General features: G+C 43.3%; 1 protein-coding gene across 1 annotated transcript; it reads right to left on the bottom strand.

Moving 5' to 3' along the window:
• Positions 1 to 13,308: 13,308 nt before the first annotated feature.
• Positions 13,309 to 19,525, bottom strand: MARCKS (myristoylated alanine rich protein kinase C substrate). Its single transcript, XM_081141111.1, has 2 exons — positions 18,712 to 19,525; positions 13,309 to 16,924 (listed from the first exon to the last, which is right to left on the bottom strand). The coding sequence occupies exons 1-2, from the start codon at positions 18,811 to 18,813 to the stop codon at positions 16,031 to 16,033; spliced, it is 996 nt and encodes a 331-aa protein (XP_080997237.1). The 5' UTR covers positions 18,814 to 19,525; the 3' UTR covers positions 13,309 to 16,030.
• Positions 19,526 to 21,197: the final 1,672 nt, after the last annotated feature.

The raw sequence follows: 21,197 nt of genomic DNA, 5'->3' as shown, positions 1-21,197 counted from the left end.
TCCCTTGAGGGTAACTCACTGCTTTTCTCTTGCTGCTTTTAAGATTCTCTCTTTGTCTTTAACCTTTGGCATTTTAATTATGATATGTCTTGCTGTGGGTCTCTTTGGGTTCCTCTTGCTTGGGACCCTCTGTGCTTCCTGGACTTGTAAGTCTATTTCTTTCCCCAGGTAGGGGAAGTTTTCTGTCATTATTTTTTCAAATAGGTTTTCAATTTCTTGCTTTCTTCTCCTGCTGGCACCCCAATAATAAGAATGTTGGGCCTCTTGAAGTTGTCCCAGAGGCTCCTTATACTATTTTCATATTTCTGGATTCTTTTTTCTTTTTGCTCTCCTGGTTGGGTGTTTTTTGTTTCCTCATGTCCCAAATTGCTGATTTGATTCTCAGCGTCCTCTACTCTACTGTTGATTCCATGTAAATTATTCTTCATTTCAGTTCATGTAGCCTGCATTTCAAATTGGTACTTTATTAGGTCATCGATTTTCTCAGTTATTTTTGTCATACTCTTACTAATATGGTTGAGCATCCTTACAAATAAAATTCAGAACTCTGTATCTATTAGCTTGCTTGGATCTATTTCATTTAGTTCCTCCTCTGGAGATTTCTTCTGTTCTTTCTTTTGTGACATGTTCCTTTGCCTCCACATTTTGGCTGCTTCCAGGTGTTTGTTTCTATGTATTAGGTACAGCTGCTATGTCTCCTGTAATTTGTAGAGTGGCTTCAAGTAGTAGGTGTCCTGTAGGGTCCAGTGGCTCAGCCTCCCCAGTCCCTTGAGCTGGGCCTTCTAGGTGCTCCCCTGTGAGGGCTGTGTGCACTGTCCTGTTGTAGTTGAGCCTTGGTTGCTGTTGGTGTCACTGGGAGGAACTGACCCCCAGACCAATCAGCTGTGAGGACAAGTTGCAACTATAGCCAAAGAGCTGCTGTGCTGGAGACACCCCTATGGAGCAGGATTTACTTCAGTGGAGCTTTGGTGTTCACCAAGTGTGCCCCTTGAGTGTGTCACTCGTGGATGTGGTAGGGTTGTAATCCAGTGTGGTCGAGTCTGACCACCAGGTGCACTGTCTCTGGGGCCTCCCGGGAAGTGCAAAGTCAGCCTGTGCCAGTGCCTTGCCCAGGGCCACCCAGCATGAGCTACACAACAAACCATAGTTGGCTGCTACTTGTGCTGGGCTTGGCGGTGTCCAGGAGAGGCCAAGCTATGAGCCAATGCAGGCTGCGCTAGTGCCAGGCCTGGGGCCGCTTATCAAGCTGTATGGGGCCCACTGCTGCTTGTTTGAGAGATTTTAGGAAAGTCCTAAGCATGAGGCTGGAGAGGCCACTTGCCCAGAAAAGCCCCTGGAAATGGCCTGGCTGAGCTGCAGGTGGGGAGGGCGGGGCCTCCGGGAATCACGGGGCGGGGCCAAAGGTGAGAGTCAGGTGCTGGCGATTCAAACATGGCGCCTGCCTGCCGGCTGTGTGCGGGGAGGACTCGCCACAGGAGCCATGGCCTCTGCCAGCTCTTTTGTCTTGGAGGGAGCTGCCCCTCCAGCTCTTACCCTGACTTCTGGCAGGTTAGTTCCCCCCCGAGTGTCCCGGGTCCTTTCAGGCTGCTGCCCGGCGCTGGGCTCAGAGGGAGCGTCCGAGTGAGTCTGAGCGCCACCCTTTAGAGGAGCTGCTGGGGCTCCCAAATCCTCATGTCCCTCAGCCACAGTCCCCGCTGGTTTCACAGCCCAGAGTTGTGGGGACGTCTCTTCCCGGCCCTGGGGCCCTGGGCTGGGGGCCTGGTGGGGGGCTGGGACCCCTCACTCCTCCGGGGAACCTCCGCCACCGAGACGTCCTTCCTGCGTTTAACCCGTGGCACCGGGTGTGGGCCCGCGGCGAGTCTCCGCCCCTCCTCCCGGTCTCGGTGCTGCTTCAGCTCCCTGGTTGTGGGGCTTCTTTCAGCCAGATCTCAGGAGGCTCTGAGTGACGGTGGTTCTGTATTTTAGTTGTGATGTTGATGTGGTTGCGGGAGGCGGCGGGTACAGAGGTTACCTACGCCACCATCTTGTTCTGAAGCCCTTTACTGGTTATTTTAAACATATGTTTAAAAATACTTTAAAAATACTTTAAAATTTTATATTTATTGACTGATTTTAAAGAGAGAGGAAGGGAGAGAGAAAAGAGAGAAAAACACCAATTTGTTGTCTCACTTACTTATGCATTCATTGGTTGCTTCTTGTATATGCCGACCAGAGATCAAACCCAAAACCTTCATGCTTTAGGATGATGCTCTAACCAACTGAGCTACCCAGTCAGGAATTAAAAAACAGTTTTAAGTTTAAGTTTGTGAACTACTTTATGTAAAAATGTGAAATAGTAAATACTAAAAATTTTAAATATTTTAAAACTTTATAAACCCCACTAAAATAAAAATTCCATAACTCATAGCATGTCATAGATATTATCTGCACAGTGATTTCCACTGAGATTTCTAACAAATTTAAATGGGTTATTAAATGTCAAATACTGTTGTTTCCATTATAATTCAAATGGAATAGTTGCAGGGCTTAAACTTGTTCCTAAACAGTGTGTGCTCTGGAGTGAATCTCCCTATAAAGACAATTGGTTTTGGAACCCAACCAAGTGAGTTTAGTTACTTAATTGCTAACAAGAAACCCTTGACAAAATGATTCTCCATGTTAAGTGGTCCTAATAGTGCCAGAATTCAGTTGTTTTTCTGTACATAGTAGTATATTCATGTGAAATTACTATAGTTCATATTCAATCAAAAAGACACATGGAAACTTCAAAGTTTATTAATGTCATGTTGAGTAGCATCAGGTAGTTTTTCCTTTCTTCGCTATTGTCACCTGAACAGTATTTACAGTGCAATGCACCAGGCCAGGAAGTCTACAAGCTCAAAGCATAGCCTTTCCTGCTTGGTATAAAAAGTGCTTAATTATCACTCCTCTTGCAGTCCTTTCATAGAATCCAAGACTTGTTGGTCTTCCTACTCTTTCTCTCTAGAAAAGGACATTTTTAAAAAAACCTACACCATTTTAATGGCTTGGCTACAATCGACACCCAACTTAAAAAGTAGGCAGAGTACTCCCTCTGATGTCTGAGTGCTTCTAAGTACCAGGCACTGTTTATAATAATATTATACTTTACATATATTACTACCTCATTTAATCCTCACAATCTTAGTGAGCACACTAGTTATTCCCATTTACAGGTGAGGAAACTGAGGCACGGAGGGGTTAAATAGATTGCCCAAGGTCATGCCACTGGAATTCAGCAGAGCAGAATCTGCTCACAACCCCTGCTCTACACTTCTTATCCCCACGTTTAGCTTACTTGTTTGGTAGCCAAATTTCTAAACACTGTTAAAGCACATATTTAATTGCCTTCAGAACATTCCTCTGGTCAGTAGTATTATTGCAAGTCTAAAAGCAGGCTTGCTCATGGCACACACTCAAGTAATTGGAGAGAAAAAATTATGTTCTGAACATGGCTAACCCAGCACTATCTCCCCCTAGACCACTCCCACCTGTCCTTTCTTCTGTTTTGCAAATGGTGCTTTTGATGATCATTTCTCTTTTTTGGAGTTGAATACAATGAATTTCACTTTAACTACCAGATATTGTCTGTGCAGCATTTAAAAACAAACTAAATAAAAATGAACTAAAAATATTGAGGTTACATAGAAAACTATAGAAATTTTTAGACTAGATTGGTAGTTAAAAGTATAAAAACAATCAATAAAATGACATATATAAAAATAATACATTATTCTGAATTTCCCATAAGACTTCCTTAGGAGCAATTTTCTGCATGCCATACTCACCTCAGCCACTGCTTGGTATAAATGTGTATTTTCAGGCAAAACTAATAACTTCAAAGTGATAGAAATCAAAACAAACAGAAACCACAGTGTGAAGGCTAAAGCCTATTTTCTGTAAGTCTAAATTTTAGTGTTTAATCTACCAAAGAGTGTCCTTGGCCTTTGGATCAAGATACGGTGCTTACCATCGTCACTGGTACGCTTTCCTTGGCTCACTTCTACCCTATCTCTTCAATGGGTTTCCAGTCAAGTGCCATAGATATTCTTGCAAAGGCCACCAAAGATAACAGCTTTTATCACAGCTAATCTTTTCCCAAGGCAAATACTATTCAGGGCGAAAAGAAAGCTCCTGGCTAATTTATGTTGCTTAGAAAACCAAAACAGATAAAGGAATATCCTTTAAAATCACCACCATGCTGAAATATAATCAGGAACTGGGTGAATTCAACAATAGAAGGAAGTCAAATAGGCTGACCTTTCCCAAGTTGTTTTAAAACAGACGTGTGAGTAGAAGTTACTGGTGTGGTTTTGTTGCAGCTTCTGTTTTCCTAAGGAATTTGGAATTTGAGCAGGGAAGTTGCCTGTTCTTTAAACTATGAATAGAACTAGAAAGAATCACATCCATCCTTCTGGAGGGGAAGGTGGGGTTATTCTAGCTGCGATCATCTCCCCAAAAGATAAAAATAAAATCACCAATTAGGAACATAAGCAAGAGTATTATTTATCTTTTACTATTGACCTGCACTCTCCTAAACGCTGCTAGAGCTTGAGGAGCCCAGAGTGAAAAAGGAGTATTTGAATGCACTGAGTTCATAAATGGCCTCTTCTACTGAAGAGTTTAACGTCTAACTCAAAATTGTTGTATTTTAAGCATGTTAGAAAGTACTTAATTTTGGGCATTCTTTGTCATTTTTAAAGTTATTCCTATAATGTCTACATAAGCTCTGATTCTGCAGTTTTCTAAAATGGTACCAAAATACTGTGTGTGTAGTATACTGTGTTGTTTTTCATATAAATACATTAACAAATTACCAAAGAGTAGGGGCCATTGTGAAGTCATGTGTTTTAGTTGGGTGTGTAAAATATAGTAACTAGAACCATGCCCGTGTTGTAAGTGGACTTATCCAATTACACTTATCAGTCCAAAAGTAATACCCCCAAATAAAACAGTAGCAATACTAGCAATACACTTCTAACAACCAATACTAGAAGCAGAAGCCCATGGTCAGCCATTCCTTGGATTGTTCCTTCATCCAGAATTGTCCCTCTTTTGAAATCTTCAAGGTCAAACCAATAATCAAATTATCTCCTGCTTGTCTAACTTCACCACCCTTACTCCCAGTGCCGCCCTCTGGTTCCTCAGGGGTGCTGCTGATTTCCCATGACCTCCCTTTTCTTCTGGATTCCTGTCAGGATTGCATGGCCCATAGCTTTAACATCTCACGCCAGCCTCCTTCCACGCTCTCCTGTCCTTCTCCCACACCTGTCCTGCTCATCCTCAATCCTGGATCAGTTTTCTCCACATCTGAGTTGGCAGAGAAAACTTTCATAACTGTGTTAATGGCAGCATTGCAAACTCCTATATTTTTTTAACCTAGCTAATCTATTTCTTGCTTCTCTTACTCATTTCCAACTCAATGCCAAAAATTTTGAGTCTCTTTCAGCCTTCTTTTTAATCCTTAAAAACTTATATCCAAGGGACGACCTTTGTTCCTCTTTAAAACAAAAATAAAAGCCATCAGTAAAACAAAAATAAAAGCCATCAATTTCTTCTTACTGCAACTTACCGATATGTGTAGGCCATTCTCTCATTCTTTAAGCCCTGGCACAATGTGATAACAGCCACTTCTTTGTATGGCCGCCCTGGGTCATTCTCTCAATGCTGGTAGTCAGGGCTCTGTTTTCTGAGCTCCAGTCACATTAGAATAAATACAATCACTATCAAAATTATAGATCTTTAGGAATAGATTTTTAAATTCCCTGTTCTCTACTAAATATACCTTAATTTTTGGTGCACGAAATATATACTGTAATACTTATCATGTTACAATTTTTATGGTTTACCTTTTTATTTTTTTAAAATTTTTATTTTATTTTAATTTTTAAGTTTATGGTTTACCTTTTTAAAATAGATAATAGATTCATATTGTACAAAATTCAAAAGATATAAAGAGAAGTCAGTGAATATTCTTCCAGTCCTGGGCCTAGCTACTCAGCTTCTTGTGTATTCCCTGAAGATATTCTTAGACACAATAAGCAATAAGTATATTCTCCTCCACCCACACTTTTATATACACAGATACTATCATATTATATACACTCTTATACGCCCATCACTTAACAATGAGTACCAGAAATTATTCCAAATCAGTATATAAAATATCACCTCACTCAGTTTTATAGATACATAGTTTGGTAGCGTAAAGATCTTCACCAATTCTTTGTCACGAGATGGAGTCTGTTTCTCTCCCCTTCTATGTAGACTGACCTCGTAACTTATGTAGTGAATAGAGTGAAACAGAACTGGTGCTGCGTAGCTTCCAAAGCTGACCCTCCCTGGGAACACTCCCTCTCGGAAGCTAGCCATCTTGCTGGAAGAAGCCCAAGCCACGAGGAGGGGCCACAGGGAGGAAAGCTAATGCTAATACACTCTGGTCAACAATCCCAGCTGATGGTCTATCCAACAGCCAGCACCAACTGCCAGCCTGTGACAGAACAGTCTTGGACAATACAGCCTAGTTGAGTCTCCAGATCAGCAGACATCATCAAATAGAACAGAGCTTTCAAGCTAAGCCCAGTCCCATGCAGAATTTTGAGAGAAAAAATCAATAGTTGTTATTGTTTTAAGGCATTATATTTTGGGGTGGTTTGTGAATAACAATAAATAGCCAAAAAACACACAGTATTTGTCCCAGCCGGGTGACTCGGTTACTCAGTTGGTTGGAGCGTTGTCCCACACACCAAAAAGGTTGTGGGTCCGATTCCTAATCAGGGCGAGTACTGGAAGCAATTAATCAAAGTTTCTCTCTTTCTCTCTCTGTCTCTCTGCCGCCTTCTCTCTAAAATCAATAAAAACATATCCTCGGGTGGGGATTAAAAAACAAACAAACATAGTATTCCATCATATGGATATACCCTGATTTATTTAACCCAACCTCTATTGATGGACAATCAGGTTTCTACTCTTGCTACTCTTTTGCTGTTACAAACAGTGAATACTGCAATTAATAATAATGTATATATGTCATTTCACATGTGTGAGTATATCTGTGGGATGAATCCCCAAAAGTAAAATTTCTGGCTACAAGAGAATATGCACTTATAGTTTTGGTACTAGTATAAGATTGTTATCTCAGAGATTTCACTAACTTAGACTTCTACCAATAATATATGAAAGTCACTACTCTCCCACACCCTCACTAAACACTGTGTGTTATCAGATTTTTTTTCATTTTTGCTAATCTAATAGGTAGAAAATAGTATAATTTCAATTTGTAGTTCTATTTCCTATAAATGAAGCTGAACATATTTTAATATATTTGAGAGCCATTTATATTTTCTCCTAAGTTAGCAATCCATGTCCATTGCTGAGTCTCCACTGGGATGTGGATTTTTTAAAATTCATTTATAAAAACTCTTCAGGAAATTTAACCCTTTATTTACAATATGTTACAAATATTTTTTCCCAGCTTGTGATTTTTCTTTTGACTTTGCTTAGAGTATCTCTTGCTATGTATAACATTTTGCTTTTATGTGGTCAAATTATGCAGAGCAGGGTCTTTCCCTAGTTAGAAATTCTGCCCTGGATCCTTCTAGCACTTCTTTTTCATATTTTGATTCTGTTCTTAGCATTTAAATTTTCTCGAAGATATAAATCCACTCTCCCCCGCCCCCCAGCTTTTGTTGTATTTCATAACGCATATACAAGTCTTGCTTGTAGCTCTTGTACTCCTCAAGGGCAGGAAATCTGTCTCTTTTAATGGCTGTATCCTGAACACTTAGCACAATAGCTCATATGTAAAAAACTCTCAATAAGTATTGATAACCCTATGAAAAAAACCTCAGCCCAGCACTGAGTTCCACAGATAAAACAGTTTTCTGACATCATCCGGGAGGAATTTGTTGAGAAAAAACAAGGAAGCTACATTTGAACAAGTATGTTGGAAACACTAGGACTTAAGGCTCAGCGATATAGGAATAATTTTGCGTCTCTATTTCTCCAGCTCTACTTACTATCTACCAGGTATGGCAGCTCTTTCTTCTGATGGTAATTAATTAACTTAATACCTCAGAAAAGTCTTATCAGCCTGCACACACAGACCTCTATTTGAGGTCTGGCATGTTGGTGGGTGGGTTGGTACTTTAACCTAAAGTTTACCACAAGAATTCATTTTAATTGCTTTTCACCTTGGCTACAGGATCTCCCAACTTCTCAGTAGTGGTGTAACTTTGTACAGAAACTGAAAAAAAGAAGAGAGAAAAATCAACTCTGATATGACCTCTTAAAAAACAAATGTGATATACATTTTAAACATTCTATAAGCAAATACATGATTTTCAAAACAAAGGAAATGTGTTTCTTTCACTGACTGTTTTTGGTGTTGCCTCTGCTCCCCTGAGGAATGTTACTGCCTTAAATTCTTCCTCAGTAGACCCTTTCTGCTCCTATAAATCACCCTCAGGTTTACCTAATGATTAAAACTCTTTCCCACCTGATAGCCCCTCCAACTCTAATATTCCAGTGACTAACATTTTTAATGGTTCTTTGTCATGTCTCTGATATGGAAATATAAGCATGAAACATGTGTGCACTCAAAAAGAGCCCCTTTTCCTTCTCTTCACTCCTGTATGCTTTAGTCAGATGAGGAAATGTTTTAGAAATGAAGGTACAGCCCTGGCCGGTTTGGCTCAGTGGTTAGAGCGTCGGCTGCGGCCCGTAGGGTCCTGGGTTCCGTTCTGGCCGAGGGCACAAACCTCGGTTGCAGGCTCGATCCCTGGCCCGGGACCGCGTGCGGGAGGCAACCGATCCATGAGTCTCTGTCTCTCTCGCATTGATGTCTCTCTCTCTCCCTCCCCCTTCCACTCTCTCTGAAAAGCAATGGAAAGATACCGTCTGGTGAGGATTAAAAAAAAAAAAGAAGGTAGAGTGAGAAAGGAGAGACCACTGATACTACTTGAGACGAGCTCTGGCTGAGGAGCTCAGGATGGCCTGAGGCCGGCAGTCTTTCTCCCCAAGGAGAGCCACTTCCCCTGAAAGTACCATTTAAGTAATACAAATAATAATTAATACTTCTGTTTAAATAAATGAGGTACATTTAGAAGCTATATACTAACAAATTTTTTAAAACATTAAAATTGTGATTTTAAAAATTCCAAAATTCTTAGCAATAACTTATGCTTTCAATGTATCAGGAAGTATAAGAGTAAAGAAAAAAAGACATTGTTTGTACTATTGTGATCCAGCTCACGAGCTACAGAGCACCCCGAAGACTGGAAAAAAATGACCTTGTCAAGATAATTAATTTATTCTTCTAGTCAGCAATTAATATTTTTTAATATGACCTGACAAAGTCCATAGGCTCCTCTTTATTTCATCAAGTGTCATCAAATCTATTCAAACGTAATCTTTTTTTAGATGATCTATTGCCTCATCCAATGCTTGCCAGTCTTTCACAAAGACTAAAATAAGTAGCTCTAGTTGGTAGTTCGCTTAGAAAGGAATATTTCATATGGACATTTAGAGTCGACTTTCTCAAAACTTCTTCATAAAAGCTGCCAATTAATCCTGGCCTAAGAGCCTCTGGGCTCTACAGCGAATATAATTATTTTTAAAAAGTGCCAGTTTCACTGACCCGTTCTCCATGATAGGAGTTTCGGTATTTTGCTAGGGAAATTAGTACTGCCTGTTGACCAACACCTTCTATTTAGTGCACTGCTTCATCAAGTGCCAACATGCACTTCTCCATGACTGGTGATTGCTGAGATGCCTCATGCTCATAAATTTCCAGACATTTTTCTTACATGGAGTAAGGTGTTATGTAGATACATTTTGATGACATTTAAATATAATTATACAGCATTAATTAGAGGGTAAGAAAAAAATTGCAATGCCTCCCATTTCTTTGAAATTATGTAAACAGAAGGCTTCCGGGCATGACACCTCAACTAACATTTAGGGATGTGCTAACACTTAAATATGTAAATCCATTTCATTTGAGTAAAGTAACTAAATGTTGAGTTCCATTTATCTTTTAGCACATTCCCAAGTAGCATCTTAATAAAATTTAAACTAATTGCATTTACTGAATTCTGTAATTTTAAAAGACAATCTGTCAGTCAATTTGAGCATCACTTATATTGCTTAGATAAAATAAGTTTAAATCTATAAATGTATAATGATACTAAACAAACAAATTTCATCATTGGTTACCTTTGAAGAATATTAGGGAACCAACTTATTCTTAAAATTAGTAAATAAAAAAATCAAACACTTATTTTGCCTTTTCATTGTGACATGTAGTTCAGGACAACCAAATGGTTGACGAAAGAAAGTTCTCTTCATTGAAGTAACTGAACAAATAAATGAAAAAGGGAATGAACAATTAACATAACACCATTTGGCAACCCTAAATTAATTAATGCATTTAAATAAAGATCAATGGTTTCAAACATCACAAAAAGAGAAACAACCAGACATTATGTACCTCCTGACAGAATTATACACCATCATCTATACTGTCCTTTGAACCTGAATCAGATCAAGCATCTAGATCTAATGATCAATTTACAGAAAATACAAGAAATACAGAAAAGACAGAGGACTATATTGAATGAGAGCATTAGGTGCAATTGGCAAAATTCATACTGTGGAAAATATAGAACAACTGTTTCTTGCACAAATAAATTGCAAGGAAAAGATAAAAACATAAAAACATAAATTCAGACATAACATTAAATAGTATTTTTAGATAATAGTCTTACTATTTGTGTTCCAGAGATCTTTCCTATCAATTCATTAATCAAGAATGGCTCAGCAGTTGAGTATCGATCTATGATCCAGGAGATCTAGGTTTGATTCCTGGTCAGGGCACATGCCGGGGTTTCAAGCTACACCCCCAGTAGGGGGCACACAGGAGGCAGTCGATCAATGACTCATCACTGATGTGTGTGTTTTTCTGTCTCTCTCCTCCCCTTCTCTCTGAAATCAATAAAGACATTTAAAAAATTAAGTTATAATTTACCTTTCTAATTTTTAAGCTATGTTTCTCTTTTCTAGGGTAATAATAACAATAAAATTCTCAAGCTAGAAACCAGTCTGTTTTTCCATTGAGAGAAAAGGCAAGTGAATTCTCTACATGCTCAGGTAAGGACAACTTTCCCATTCTTACCCCGAATCCTGGAATAGTTTTCAAGGGCAGCCATAATAAAGTACTACATTCCCGGTGGCTTAAACAACAGAATTTTCTCACAGTTCTGGAGGCCAGAAGTCCAAAATCAAGGTGCCGACAAGTTTGGTGTCTTCTGAGGCCTCTTCCCTAAGGCTCGCAGGTGGCCACCTTCTGGCTGTCCTCACATGGTGTTTTCTCTATGTGTGTGTGTGCCCCTGGTGTCTCTGTGTGTCCTTTTTTTTTTTCTTATAAGGACACCTATCAGATTGGATTAGTGCCCACTCTAACAGCCTTATTTTTAACTTAATTACCTTTTCAAAGGCCTTATCTCCCAATGCAGTCACAGTCTAGGGTACCGGGTGAGGGTTAAGGCTTCAACGTGGACTTCGTGGGGACTCAATTTTCAGCCCATAACAAGTCCATTCAGAATCTCACTATTATTTGTAACATCAATGCTTAAAAGGTTTGAAATTTTAAAAGTCAACATTGGCTCAAAAGTTAAACCCTTGAAGCTCATGGAATTAATTACACAAACTACACTTTGCAAACAGTGTCTATCCTAACAGTCCTATTTACTCCTCGAATCAGTCTCTAATTCTCCACCCGTGCTCTCCAATATAGGAGCCAGGTGTGACCAATGCGCACATGAAATGTGACTGGTCCAAATTGAGATGTAAGTATAAAATACACTGGATTTCAGAAACTTGGTAAGAAAAAAAGTAGTAGAATATCTCAATAATATTCATATTGATTTCACATTTAAGTATTTTGGATACATAGATTATTAATTTTATTCTTTTTAAAAAGTGTACTAAAAGTTTTAAAATCACATGGCTTGCATTATATTTCTATTGGATGGAAAGTTCCAAATTTCATCTATGTCATCAAAGGCTTGCTTTGAGGTCTTCCCTAGACTTCCAATTTATAAAATTCCTTTCCTATTCTCACCCCCATTAATCACCTAGGTACAGAATTCTAGCACTACATCCAGTCCTTAATTCACATCAAATCTAAGGAACACTTGCCCACTTGTTAGGAAGACAATCTTTGAGATTTGTTATATTTACTGAAATCCTAAGTGATAAGTAGTCCTGTTGCCTTTCACCTTCCCCCAAATATGAGAGTTATAATAACAGCAACTGAGTCTTTTTTCATTGGCTAGTACTAAAAAGGCTTATGCCCTAATTTTATCAACACTAGAAGTGTGATTATGAGGATTTCTAGAATTTTGCAATAATGGTTTCATATACTTGTAGCTGCTAAATTGTATGAAGGCAGATATTTTTGTCTTAAAGTTCATGTTGAGAATTGGACAGTATTTCAGGATCAGAAGTTCAGTTAACATAAAATATGGTTAATATTCACACCTTTTAAAAATATTTTACATTTTTAAAATAGCATTGCTGGGTGTAATTTAAAGGAGTGCTTGAACTTCAATCCCCAGCAGGGACTGGAACATTTAGATTGAAAGCCTTTTAAAATCCCTGTTAGCTACTCCCTGCTTTAAGCACTTTCATATAGCTAGGAAGTGGAGAGAAAGTGTTCAATTTGCAGAGTGAATAATTAAAAGATAAGAGCTAACAGCCCAGTTACTTAACCACTTTTAATTTTCAAGGCTAACTTGGGCTATCTACGTTAACTGCATCCCATTCCCACTGAAAATATATGAATACAAAAAGCACCCTTCTTCCCAAATCCCTAACCTTAATTGAAAATCTTGACTATGTCTATATTCATGAGGGGAAAATGTAAACAAATTGCATTCTCAAATATATTAAGCTCCATCATTAAAAATATTTTTGAGTATGTAACTCAGCTTCAGTGGATATTTCATATCCAGAGTATGCCAAGCATACCTTCTAAAATTCCTTAACTGAGTAAGTTATACTTACCATCAACATTTAAAATTTAAATTTTTTTTCTCTAAAACTTGCATTTTAAAATTAAATTTATAAAAAATCCTATTTTTGCAAGCTTTATTATAGCAATTGGTAAAACTTTATTTTACAAGCAATAGGAATTGGATCAAATGATTATTATAATCCAAAGGAAGTATTTTATAACCATAGCAAATGTCATTATACATACTGCCAATACAGATTTAATAGACAATACTGAACTGTACAAGAGTTATTTATTTTTCCTTAATCTCAAAGCTATTTTTAGTAATACAAAAAAGCCATATTAACATTTTTCCATTAGAAAACAATGTGATGTACAAAACTTTGGATGAAAAGATATATGTCAAATCTCATTTAATCACTTGGTGGAAAACCCACCACTCCATCAATACCACCCAAAGTGTTTTAGGCAATGATTAAAATAAAAATAATGCATCTTAATAAATTCCAGCTGTTAAAAGAACAAACCTAGCAATATAGTTGGCTACACAGTATTTTTGACTACTCAGGAGTTATACTTTTAAAAATCCTTTTTCTGAATCCTACCACATACCAGGCACTGTACTTGGCCAAGCAGGTATTTAAGAAAAAGTTAGTAAGGTGGGAAAGACCTGATACAGCAGTCCTTTGGTTACCAGATTTGACTTTCAACTTTCATGATCCTCCAAAATCTAGAAACCCCAGCTGAAAGTACACTCTTCCAAACATTGTGATTTTATTAATGGGGAAGGTGTTTGATAAGGAGGGGTCATGAATTATTATTTGAACCATTATTCCAATTAAAAGTGCATTTCAAAAACTAATTTGTTATAATGAATTTAAGATTTGGCATTCAGTTGTTACAAATGTGGTTCACCGACTTCCTGTGAACCCTACAAGGCACACTGCTCAAAAACAGTCAAGCAGGTGTGCATAAACAACTTTTCTTTGTATTTAAGAATGGTAATCAGTACACATCTTTATATTAAAATTCAACTGAGTTTAGGGTAAAGAAATCCAGTTATAAGGTGGTAAAGAGCAAAAGAGGTAAACTAGTAAGGATTATTACTATATAAGGAAGTATTATTCTCTCTCTTTTCCTTTGAGTAACAAGATGCTAATGCACTACTACTTTCATTAAAAAAATTGCTTACAATTATTGAATTGAGACAAGTACTAAAGGCCCATAAATTGACAATGTCGTCCATTCATCACCATTACTTCTTTACATCAGCCTGTTTTCCTAAGGTATAACAGAATCAGCCAAGCATTAAGCAATTACAATGGCAGGTAATACAGCATCAATTTTTGAAACACATTTGGCCCCTTTTCATGACCCATCTGCAGTTTGAATGAAATAGACTCAGTCATTATCAATTTAAGTTTCTGGATCTGCATGACAAAAAAATTTAGTTTTATGAAATTTTCACAGACATTTAAACTGTCTTCGGTCCCACCACTTTTGTATTAAATGACTTATTCTCACATGCTATATAACTACAATAAAAATAACTGTTCGATTTTTAAATGAAAACTAAATGCACATAAATGCTAACAGGTTTGACATGGAATGTTATAAAATCTTCCTGTATGTAATCTGACACTGCTGATTATTAATTTCAGAGTTTGAAAACTTCAGATTAAAAACCACAAGATAATTTACTGTTTGATGGCATGCAAGATCTTTCTCAAAATTATCCTAAGACCTAGAAATCTCAGTATTTTATCAGAACATAAAGAAACACAACAAATTTGTACATTTTATTCACATTTATTTTTCGCTTTTAGTGTGCTCACAGAAAATTAGAACACCTTAAGCCGGAGTTTAATAGCAATTTTTGTAAGCAAAGTTACATTCCATCTCTAAGTCAAATTGGTCAAAGCTTCTCCAGTATTTACAAAACATGATAGACAAGATGCTACACAAAACCATTGCATCTGAAGATTTTTTTCCTTTATTCTCAAAGACGACTGGAAAAGAAAGCATTGTCTGCTGTAATCAAAAACATACCACAGTATAAACAGTAACCATTCCACTTATCACAGCTTGGTTGAGTTTAAAATTTGTGTTCAAAAGGTCCAAGATGACTGCAGTTTTACAAAAATGGGCAGGGTGGAAAGTTGCAAACTTCATGTGCTTCTGGATATCAAGATTTGTTTTTATACAATAGTCACAGTTAAAAACACCCTGCTGGTAATACATAATTACACTTTATTAAGGTCATAAACCAGCAATAAACAATAAGCCTATACAACTTGTAGTTCTACTTAATCACTGACTGGTACAGCTAACATGAGATAAGTGAAAAGTTCCTATGGTTTAAATGAACTCCTAAGACTATAATCTTTTTAAAAATCTGGGTATTGATGTTTTCTTTCCTTCTTAGTCAAGACTTGTAGTGTTGTAAACCTGCCTCACAAAATACATCCTAATAACTTTTCTTAAAAAAAAAAAAAAAAAAAAAGACTAAGCCTTTACACCATCATCTGCAGTGGCACAGTATCTTGGCAATGCTATGCACCACTAACCTTCCCCACGGTGGCCCCTATCGCTTCATCGGATATCTATCCCTTTTCGACCCACCCATCTCCTTCATATATGGGCATGTCCATAGATTGACAAAGAAAGTTTACATTTTTGAATAAAGATGCAAAGTATGCAAAAAACATTAATACTGATGCAAAAAATAAAAATAAAAGAGAAACGAGGCAGAGGAAGGTGTTTAAGCTCTCCTCGACCTGTTGGAATGGTGGTAACAGAATGATCTGAGATGGGATCTGTGGGGAGGGGGGAAAACAAAATTTGCTGCTTAAAAAAAAAAAAGGAAAATAAAAAAAAGACATCTTTTAAAATCAATCCCTGGTTGTAGACAAGTTCTCCAAAACCAGTACCTGGCACCACTCCAACAAACAAACGGGGGGAGAAAAGTTCTTCGATTATCTCAAAACCTCTGGCCCTTTACTCTGCCGCCTCCGCCTGGGGGGCTTCCGGACTGCACTCGGGCTGCGCCTCCTGGGAGGGGGCCGCGCAGGCCGACGAGGCCGAGGCCGCCGCCTCCTCCGCGGGCGCCGCCTCCCGCTCCGGGGACGCGCCGGGCCCCGCGGCCGAGGGCGCCTCGCAGGCGGCGGCGCTGGCCCCGGCCGCCGCCTCCGCCTTCTCCTCGGCCTTGCCGGGCTCCTCCGCAGCCTTGGCTTCCTCGCCCGCGGGCGGCTTCTCAGGCGCGACGGCGGCCTCCTCGGCCTTGGCCTCGGGCGGGTCGCCGCCCGCCGCCCCCTCCTCGCCCGCCGCGGCCTCCTCGCCCGGCGCCCCCGCGGGCTCCCCGGAGGCGGCGCCCGCCTCGGCCGCGGCCGCAGCGGCGCCCCCCGCGGCCTCGTCCTTGGCGCCCTCGGCGGCCGCGCCCTCGGCCTCGCCGCCCTCTCCCGCCTCCTTCTTGTTCTTCTTGAAGGAGAAGCCGCTCAGCTTGAAAGACTTCTTGAAGGAAAAGCGCTTCTTTTTTTTTTTCGGGGTCTCGTTGCTGGGCGAGGGCGCGGCCCCGTCCTCGGCCTTGGGCGAAGACGTCGAGGAGGCGGCGGACGCGGCCTCCCCCTCGGCGGCCGTGGGCGAGCCGGGCTCGGCGGCCTCGCCCTCCGCCGGGGCCTCCTTCTCCGCGGCGCCCGCCCCGGCCCCGGCCTCAGCGGCGGCGGCCGGCTCCTCCCTCTCGGCCGCGGCGGGCGACGCCGCCCCGCTCCCGGGGGCCGCGGGCTCCTCCTTGTCGGCGGCCGGGGCGCTGCCGTTGGCCTGCAGCTCCTCCTTGGCGCCCGGCTCGGCGGCCGCGGGAGAGGCGTCGCCGTTGACCTTCACGTGGCCGTTTTCCTGCGGGGCATACAAAGCGGGAGCGTCACTGAAGCGGCGGCGCCGCCGATCCCGCCCCCGCCCCCGCCCCGGACGGCGAAGGACCAGCTTCCCCGAGGGGCCCGACTGGCTCTGGAGCCACATCCCCCCCGGCACGGGGAGGCGGGATTAGATGCCGAGACAAGACCTGGAGGGAGAAACGGGCGCAGTGCCATTCGGGCGCTCTGAGGGCACAGCAGTCGCCTCAGCTACCCAGCAAATGCCTGCGGATCTGCAAGGGCAGAGCCCAAAGCGCGGAAGGCCGGGGTAACCCACTCCGGCCCCGGGCTCGCGGGCCTTGGCAGCAAGGAGCCACGTAACACATGATACACCACACGCCCTCTGGAGGAAGGCGCAGAACCAGAGGCGGTGGTCTGCGTCTAGGTTACACATCCCCTTTCTCCCGAAACCCCAAAGGGCTCTGGAAACACCCGAGAACTCCCGGGGGGCCAGCGCTCCGGCCAAGAGCGCCCGGGCTGCGCGCGCAAAAGCCTCAAGCGCGCCTCGGGCCTGCGGCCGGCAGGGGGCGCTGCGCCTCCGCCACACGGGGTTGGGCGCCGGCGGCGAGCCCGGAGGGGCGGGGCCGCGGGGCCACCGGCCCTGCCCAGCCTGGCCCTGCCCGCCGGCCGAGGCGCCCCCGAGCCCGGATCGCGCAGCCGAGAGTCCGCAAACAAAGCTCAGGTGGCTTGCTGCAATCTTGGTCCGAATGAAACCAACCGGGCAGGGGGAAAACCCATTATTTCTAAGGTCTCCCTTCCGCTTCCACGCCCACCTTCGCCAGGGATTCTGCGAAGCCGGGGCGCGGCTCATTTTGCATTTTTAACGGGTTCAAATTCTCTTGGCAGAGCTTGCCTTCCTCAATAGGTTAGAGCAGGCGAAGCAACACGGCCTCTGCTCTAGGAAAAGAGGCGTGGTGGGTGCCCAGTGTTTGCGAAGCAGCCACCCACGGCCGACCTCTCGCGCCCACCCGACCGTGGCCATCCGCCTGGGTCTGGCCGGCCCCAGGGCGGCCCCCGCCGCGGCGGCGGAGCCACGCACACGAACAATCCCGACCGAACACGCTAATTGCCTTTTCTTCACTACCTGGACAGATTCAAGGACCCACAGAGACTTTCCATCTCAGGGACACCATTTAAAAACCAAAGGGGTGTGTAACTGCAGACAGGAATGAAGAGAGGCTTAGAACAGTGGGGAAGCCCCATCGAAAGCCAGTGAAACCCTCCTGCCCCGCTGCAGCCGGCCGCCTTTCCAAGAACCCAGGGCGCGCCGCCCCGGCGTACAATGAGATAGCGCTTCCCCGCCGCCATCCCGGCGCCCACCCCCACTCGCCCTGCCCGCACGCACAATCACACCAGTTCAGAAATCTGGAAGGCGACCGGTCTCGGCAACAAATGCGAGAGCCACCCCAGCACCTCTGTGACCATCAGACACAAGTGCAACCTGGCTGGGGGCGGCGGGGGTTAGCACCCAGCTAGTCACGTTCTGCCAAGCTCGGAACACGCCATTTTAGACGATTTATCACTTCTTTCCTCCCGTCTACACAAGAATTCGCCAGGATTCCCCGGGAGCCGCTCCTTTGGGGCAGGGGGGGAGACCTCTCCTATGAGAAATTGACAATTTAGGCTATCGCTTTCCATTCAACTTTCAGACTGGCATCGAGCCACGCTCCTCTCCGCCGAAGGCGCCTCGGGAGCGACCAGGAGAAAGGGGAAGCTTCGGGACTAGAGAAAGACATCAAAGAAATAACCAGAATCACAGGTAGCATTTACCTGCCCATTCGCTTTGGAAGGCGACGAGGCCACAGCCGCCTCCCCGGGCCTCTCCGCGGCGGCTTCTCCCTTCGCGGCGGTCTTGGAGAACTGGGCACCCATGCTGGCTTCTTCAACAAAGAAACAGATCCAAGGGGGGAACAAAGAGCCTCGGGCTGGTGTAACGACGGGGCGAGCGGCGGCAGCGGCGGCAGCGGCGGCGGCGGCGGCAGCACACGCACCGGAGGGAGGGGGGAGTGGGGGCGGTGGAGAGGACAGAACAGAACCGATTAAATACACTCCGGATAAAAAAATTTTAGTCGAAGAGATGAAAAAGCAGCAGCGCAGGAGGGAGGGGAAAGGGTGGAAAAGTCGAGCACAAAAAAAGGAGCCCAAGTGTAGTTTTTTAAAAAAATAAGTAATAAAAAAATCCCAGATTTGTAGCCGCACTGTAGACAAGAGGAAAATGGAGAAATCTCCCTGGTTGCTAATAAGATGCGGGGTCCAACGCCCAAGTGCACAGATGAATGGGCTCGCGGGCGCTGACGCGGCCCCCGCCGGCGCCGGCCAATCCGCTCGCCGCACACAAAGCAGGGGGCGGGGCCTGCGCGCCCGGCGAACAATGGAGCCGCGCTTTGCAAACGGTTTGAAAATCAGTCTTAGACCAAAAATTAATGTCCTCCAAATAAATACATCAGTTAAAAATACATGGCTCTCCCCTACCTCTGCTAAAAATAATAGCGCATCCCTCGATTGGCTGGCTTTGTTTGTAATTAATTAACGCGGGAGGGGGTACTTGTGGCTGGGGGCGGAGAAAGCCTTAACTTGACTCGCTCCGACTCTGGTCGGTCTGTATCCGCGTCCGTCTCCCTCCCCTCCTCCCCTCCCCCACCTTACCCATGTGTTTATGTGTATGTGCGAGAGAGAGAGAGAGTGTGTGTGTGTGCGTGTTAAAGACAATGGCTGGGATTTGTGTGCAGCATGTTTTCTTTCTCTGCGGTCCATATTGGTTTCACAGATACTGAACAGGGTATGTTTTTTTAACGGTTGCAAATGTTCAATCGCCCCAAATTGAAAGGTATTTAAACCGCGAAGATCGAATTTCATCAAAAGAGATCTCGAGTTAGAATTAGGTCTGTAGGCCAGATGTGGAAAACGCAAAAGCGGCAAGCCGCCGAAGCCACGCTCCCTTCCCTGTCCCACAGTGGCATGGAATAAAATATGTCGAGACTGGCCTGCGGCGCTCATCAGATGCCCCTCTCTGGCAATTCTCGATTAGTGATTCCCACCCCCACCCCTACGCGCACACAATATAAAGTGAGGGCCGTTTACAAAAGACGGCTCACATTTTTGTCACTGTATGAAATGACAGTTTTCCTCTACGGTGAAAGGAGACAGTCTCGAGTGTACGAATCCATATTCACAGTTGGGATACAGTCCGCGTCGATGTGAATCGTTTTCAGCCTGCTGCCAGGATCTGATGGACTGTTTCTGAACGTGTGCGAATGCGCATGCAAGCGAGTGGGCTCCGGGAAGGGAGGGAGGCAGGGGCGATGGAATTCTAAACCGGATCGACAGTGCTAAGGAAAAACTGTGTGTTGAGACACAGCAAGAAGACCCCTGGACGTCCCAAGTGTACCTTGAGTCAGAGAAAAAGCTTCGACAAGGGGACACAGGATACTTCCATTTGCACCTCTTGCCACCGATGTACCAGATGCTGTTTGTGTGTGAAAGACAAGGCACGGATTTAAAGAATGGGGCGGGGGTGGGGCAAAAATCAAGGCTATAGCCTATTAAGTATTCTCCTACCACCTACATTTTTGCTTCCAAAGTTTTCACTCGTGTCCAAATCAAGACCACCTTTTCTCGTGTACATTTAGTGATCCTGAAATGGACAATCTTTCACTGATGGAGGTGAGAAGCAGTGGAGGGAATGGTTCATTTCTCCCGGTGCTTGCTGAATGCTCAGTTTTATTTTCTGCTCATTGTAGGGAAATGGGTCACGCTCTGAGTGAAAAAGATGGTTGGTTCAAGCCACTAACTCTTTGTTAAAGTATTACTTTGAAAACCAGCAAACTGCATGGTTACATGACGCTTCCTCTTCTCATTGTCCACTTCCTGCAGAAGCATCATTCAATCACGAAGGCAAATTCCCCAGAGCTGATGGGAAGATGTGTCCATCGAAGTGCATGTTGCCAAATGTGTTACCACCTGGCACAAGACCCCAGCCGCCGCGATGGGCGCGAGTCCCCTGCATCAACGGAGTTCCAACTTGAAAAGCAAACTGGGGTGATCTAAAGCCACCATCCAGGCAATTCTGAAAAGCTCATTTAAGGCTGTTGGCTTCCCCCCACCCCCAACGTGAATCACGCCCCTTCTTCTGCATTCCCCTCCCGGTGTAGCTTGGGGTGATTGCTAGCTAGCTTTCGAATTTTCTCGCAGACGCGTCCTTAGCCCTCCATTTGGGGGCCACTTTTATTGCTCCTTTGTTACCAGGCTGCGGTGCA

Source organism: Miniopterus schreibersii, assembly GCF_964146895.1.
Source record: "Miniopterus schreibersii genome assembly, chromosome: 6".
NCBI classification, from domain to species: Eukaryota; Metazoa; Chordata; class Mammalia; order Chiroptera; family Miniopteridae; genus Miniopterus; species Miniopterus schreibersii.
The sequence above is the reverse complement of the archived record's forward strand: the minus strand, read 5'-3'. Positions and strand labels throughout refer to the sequence as shown.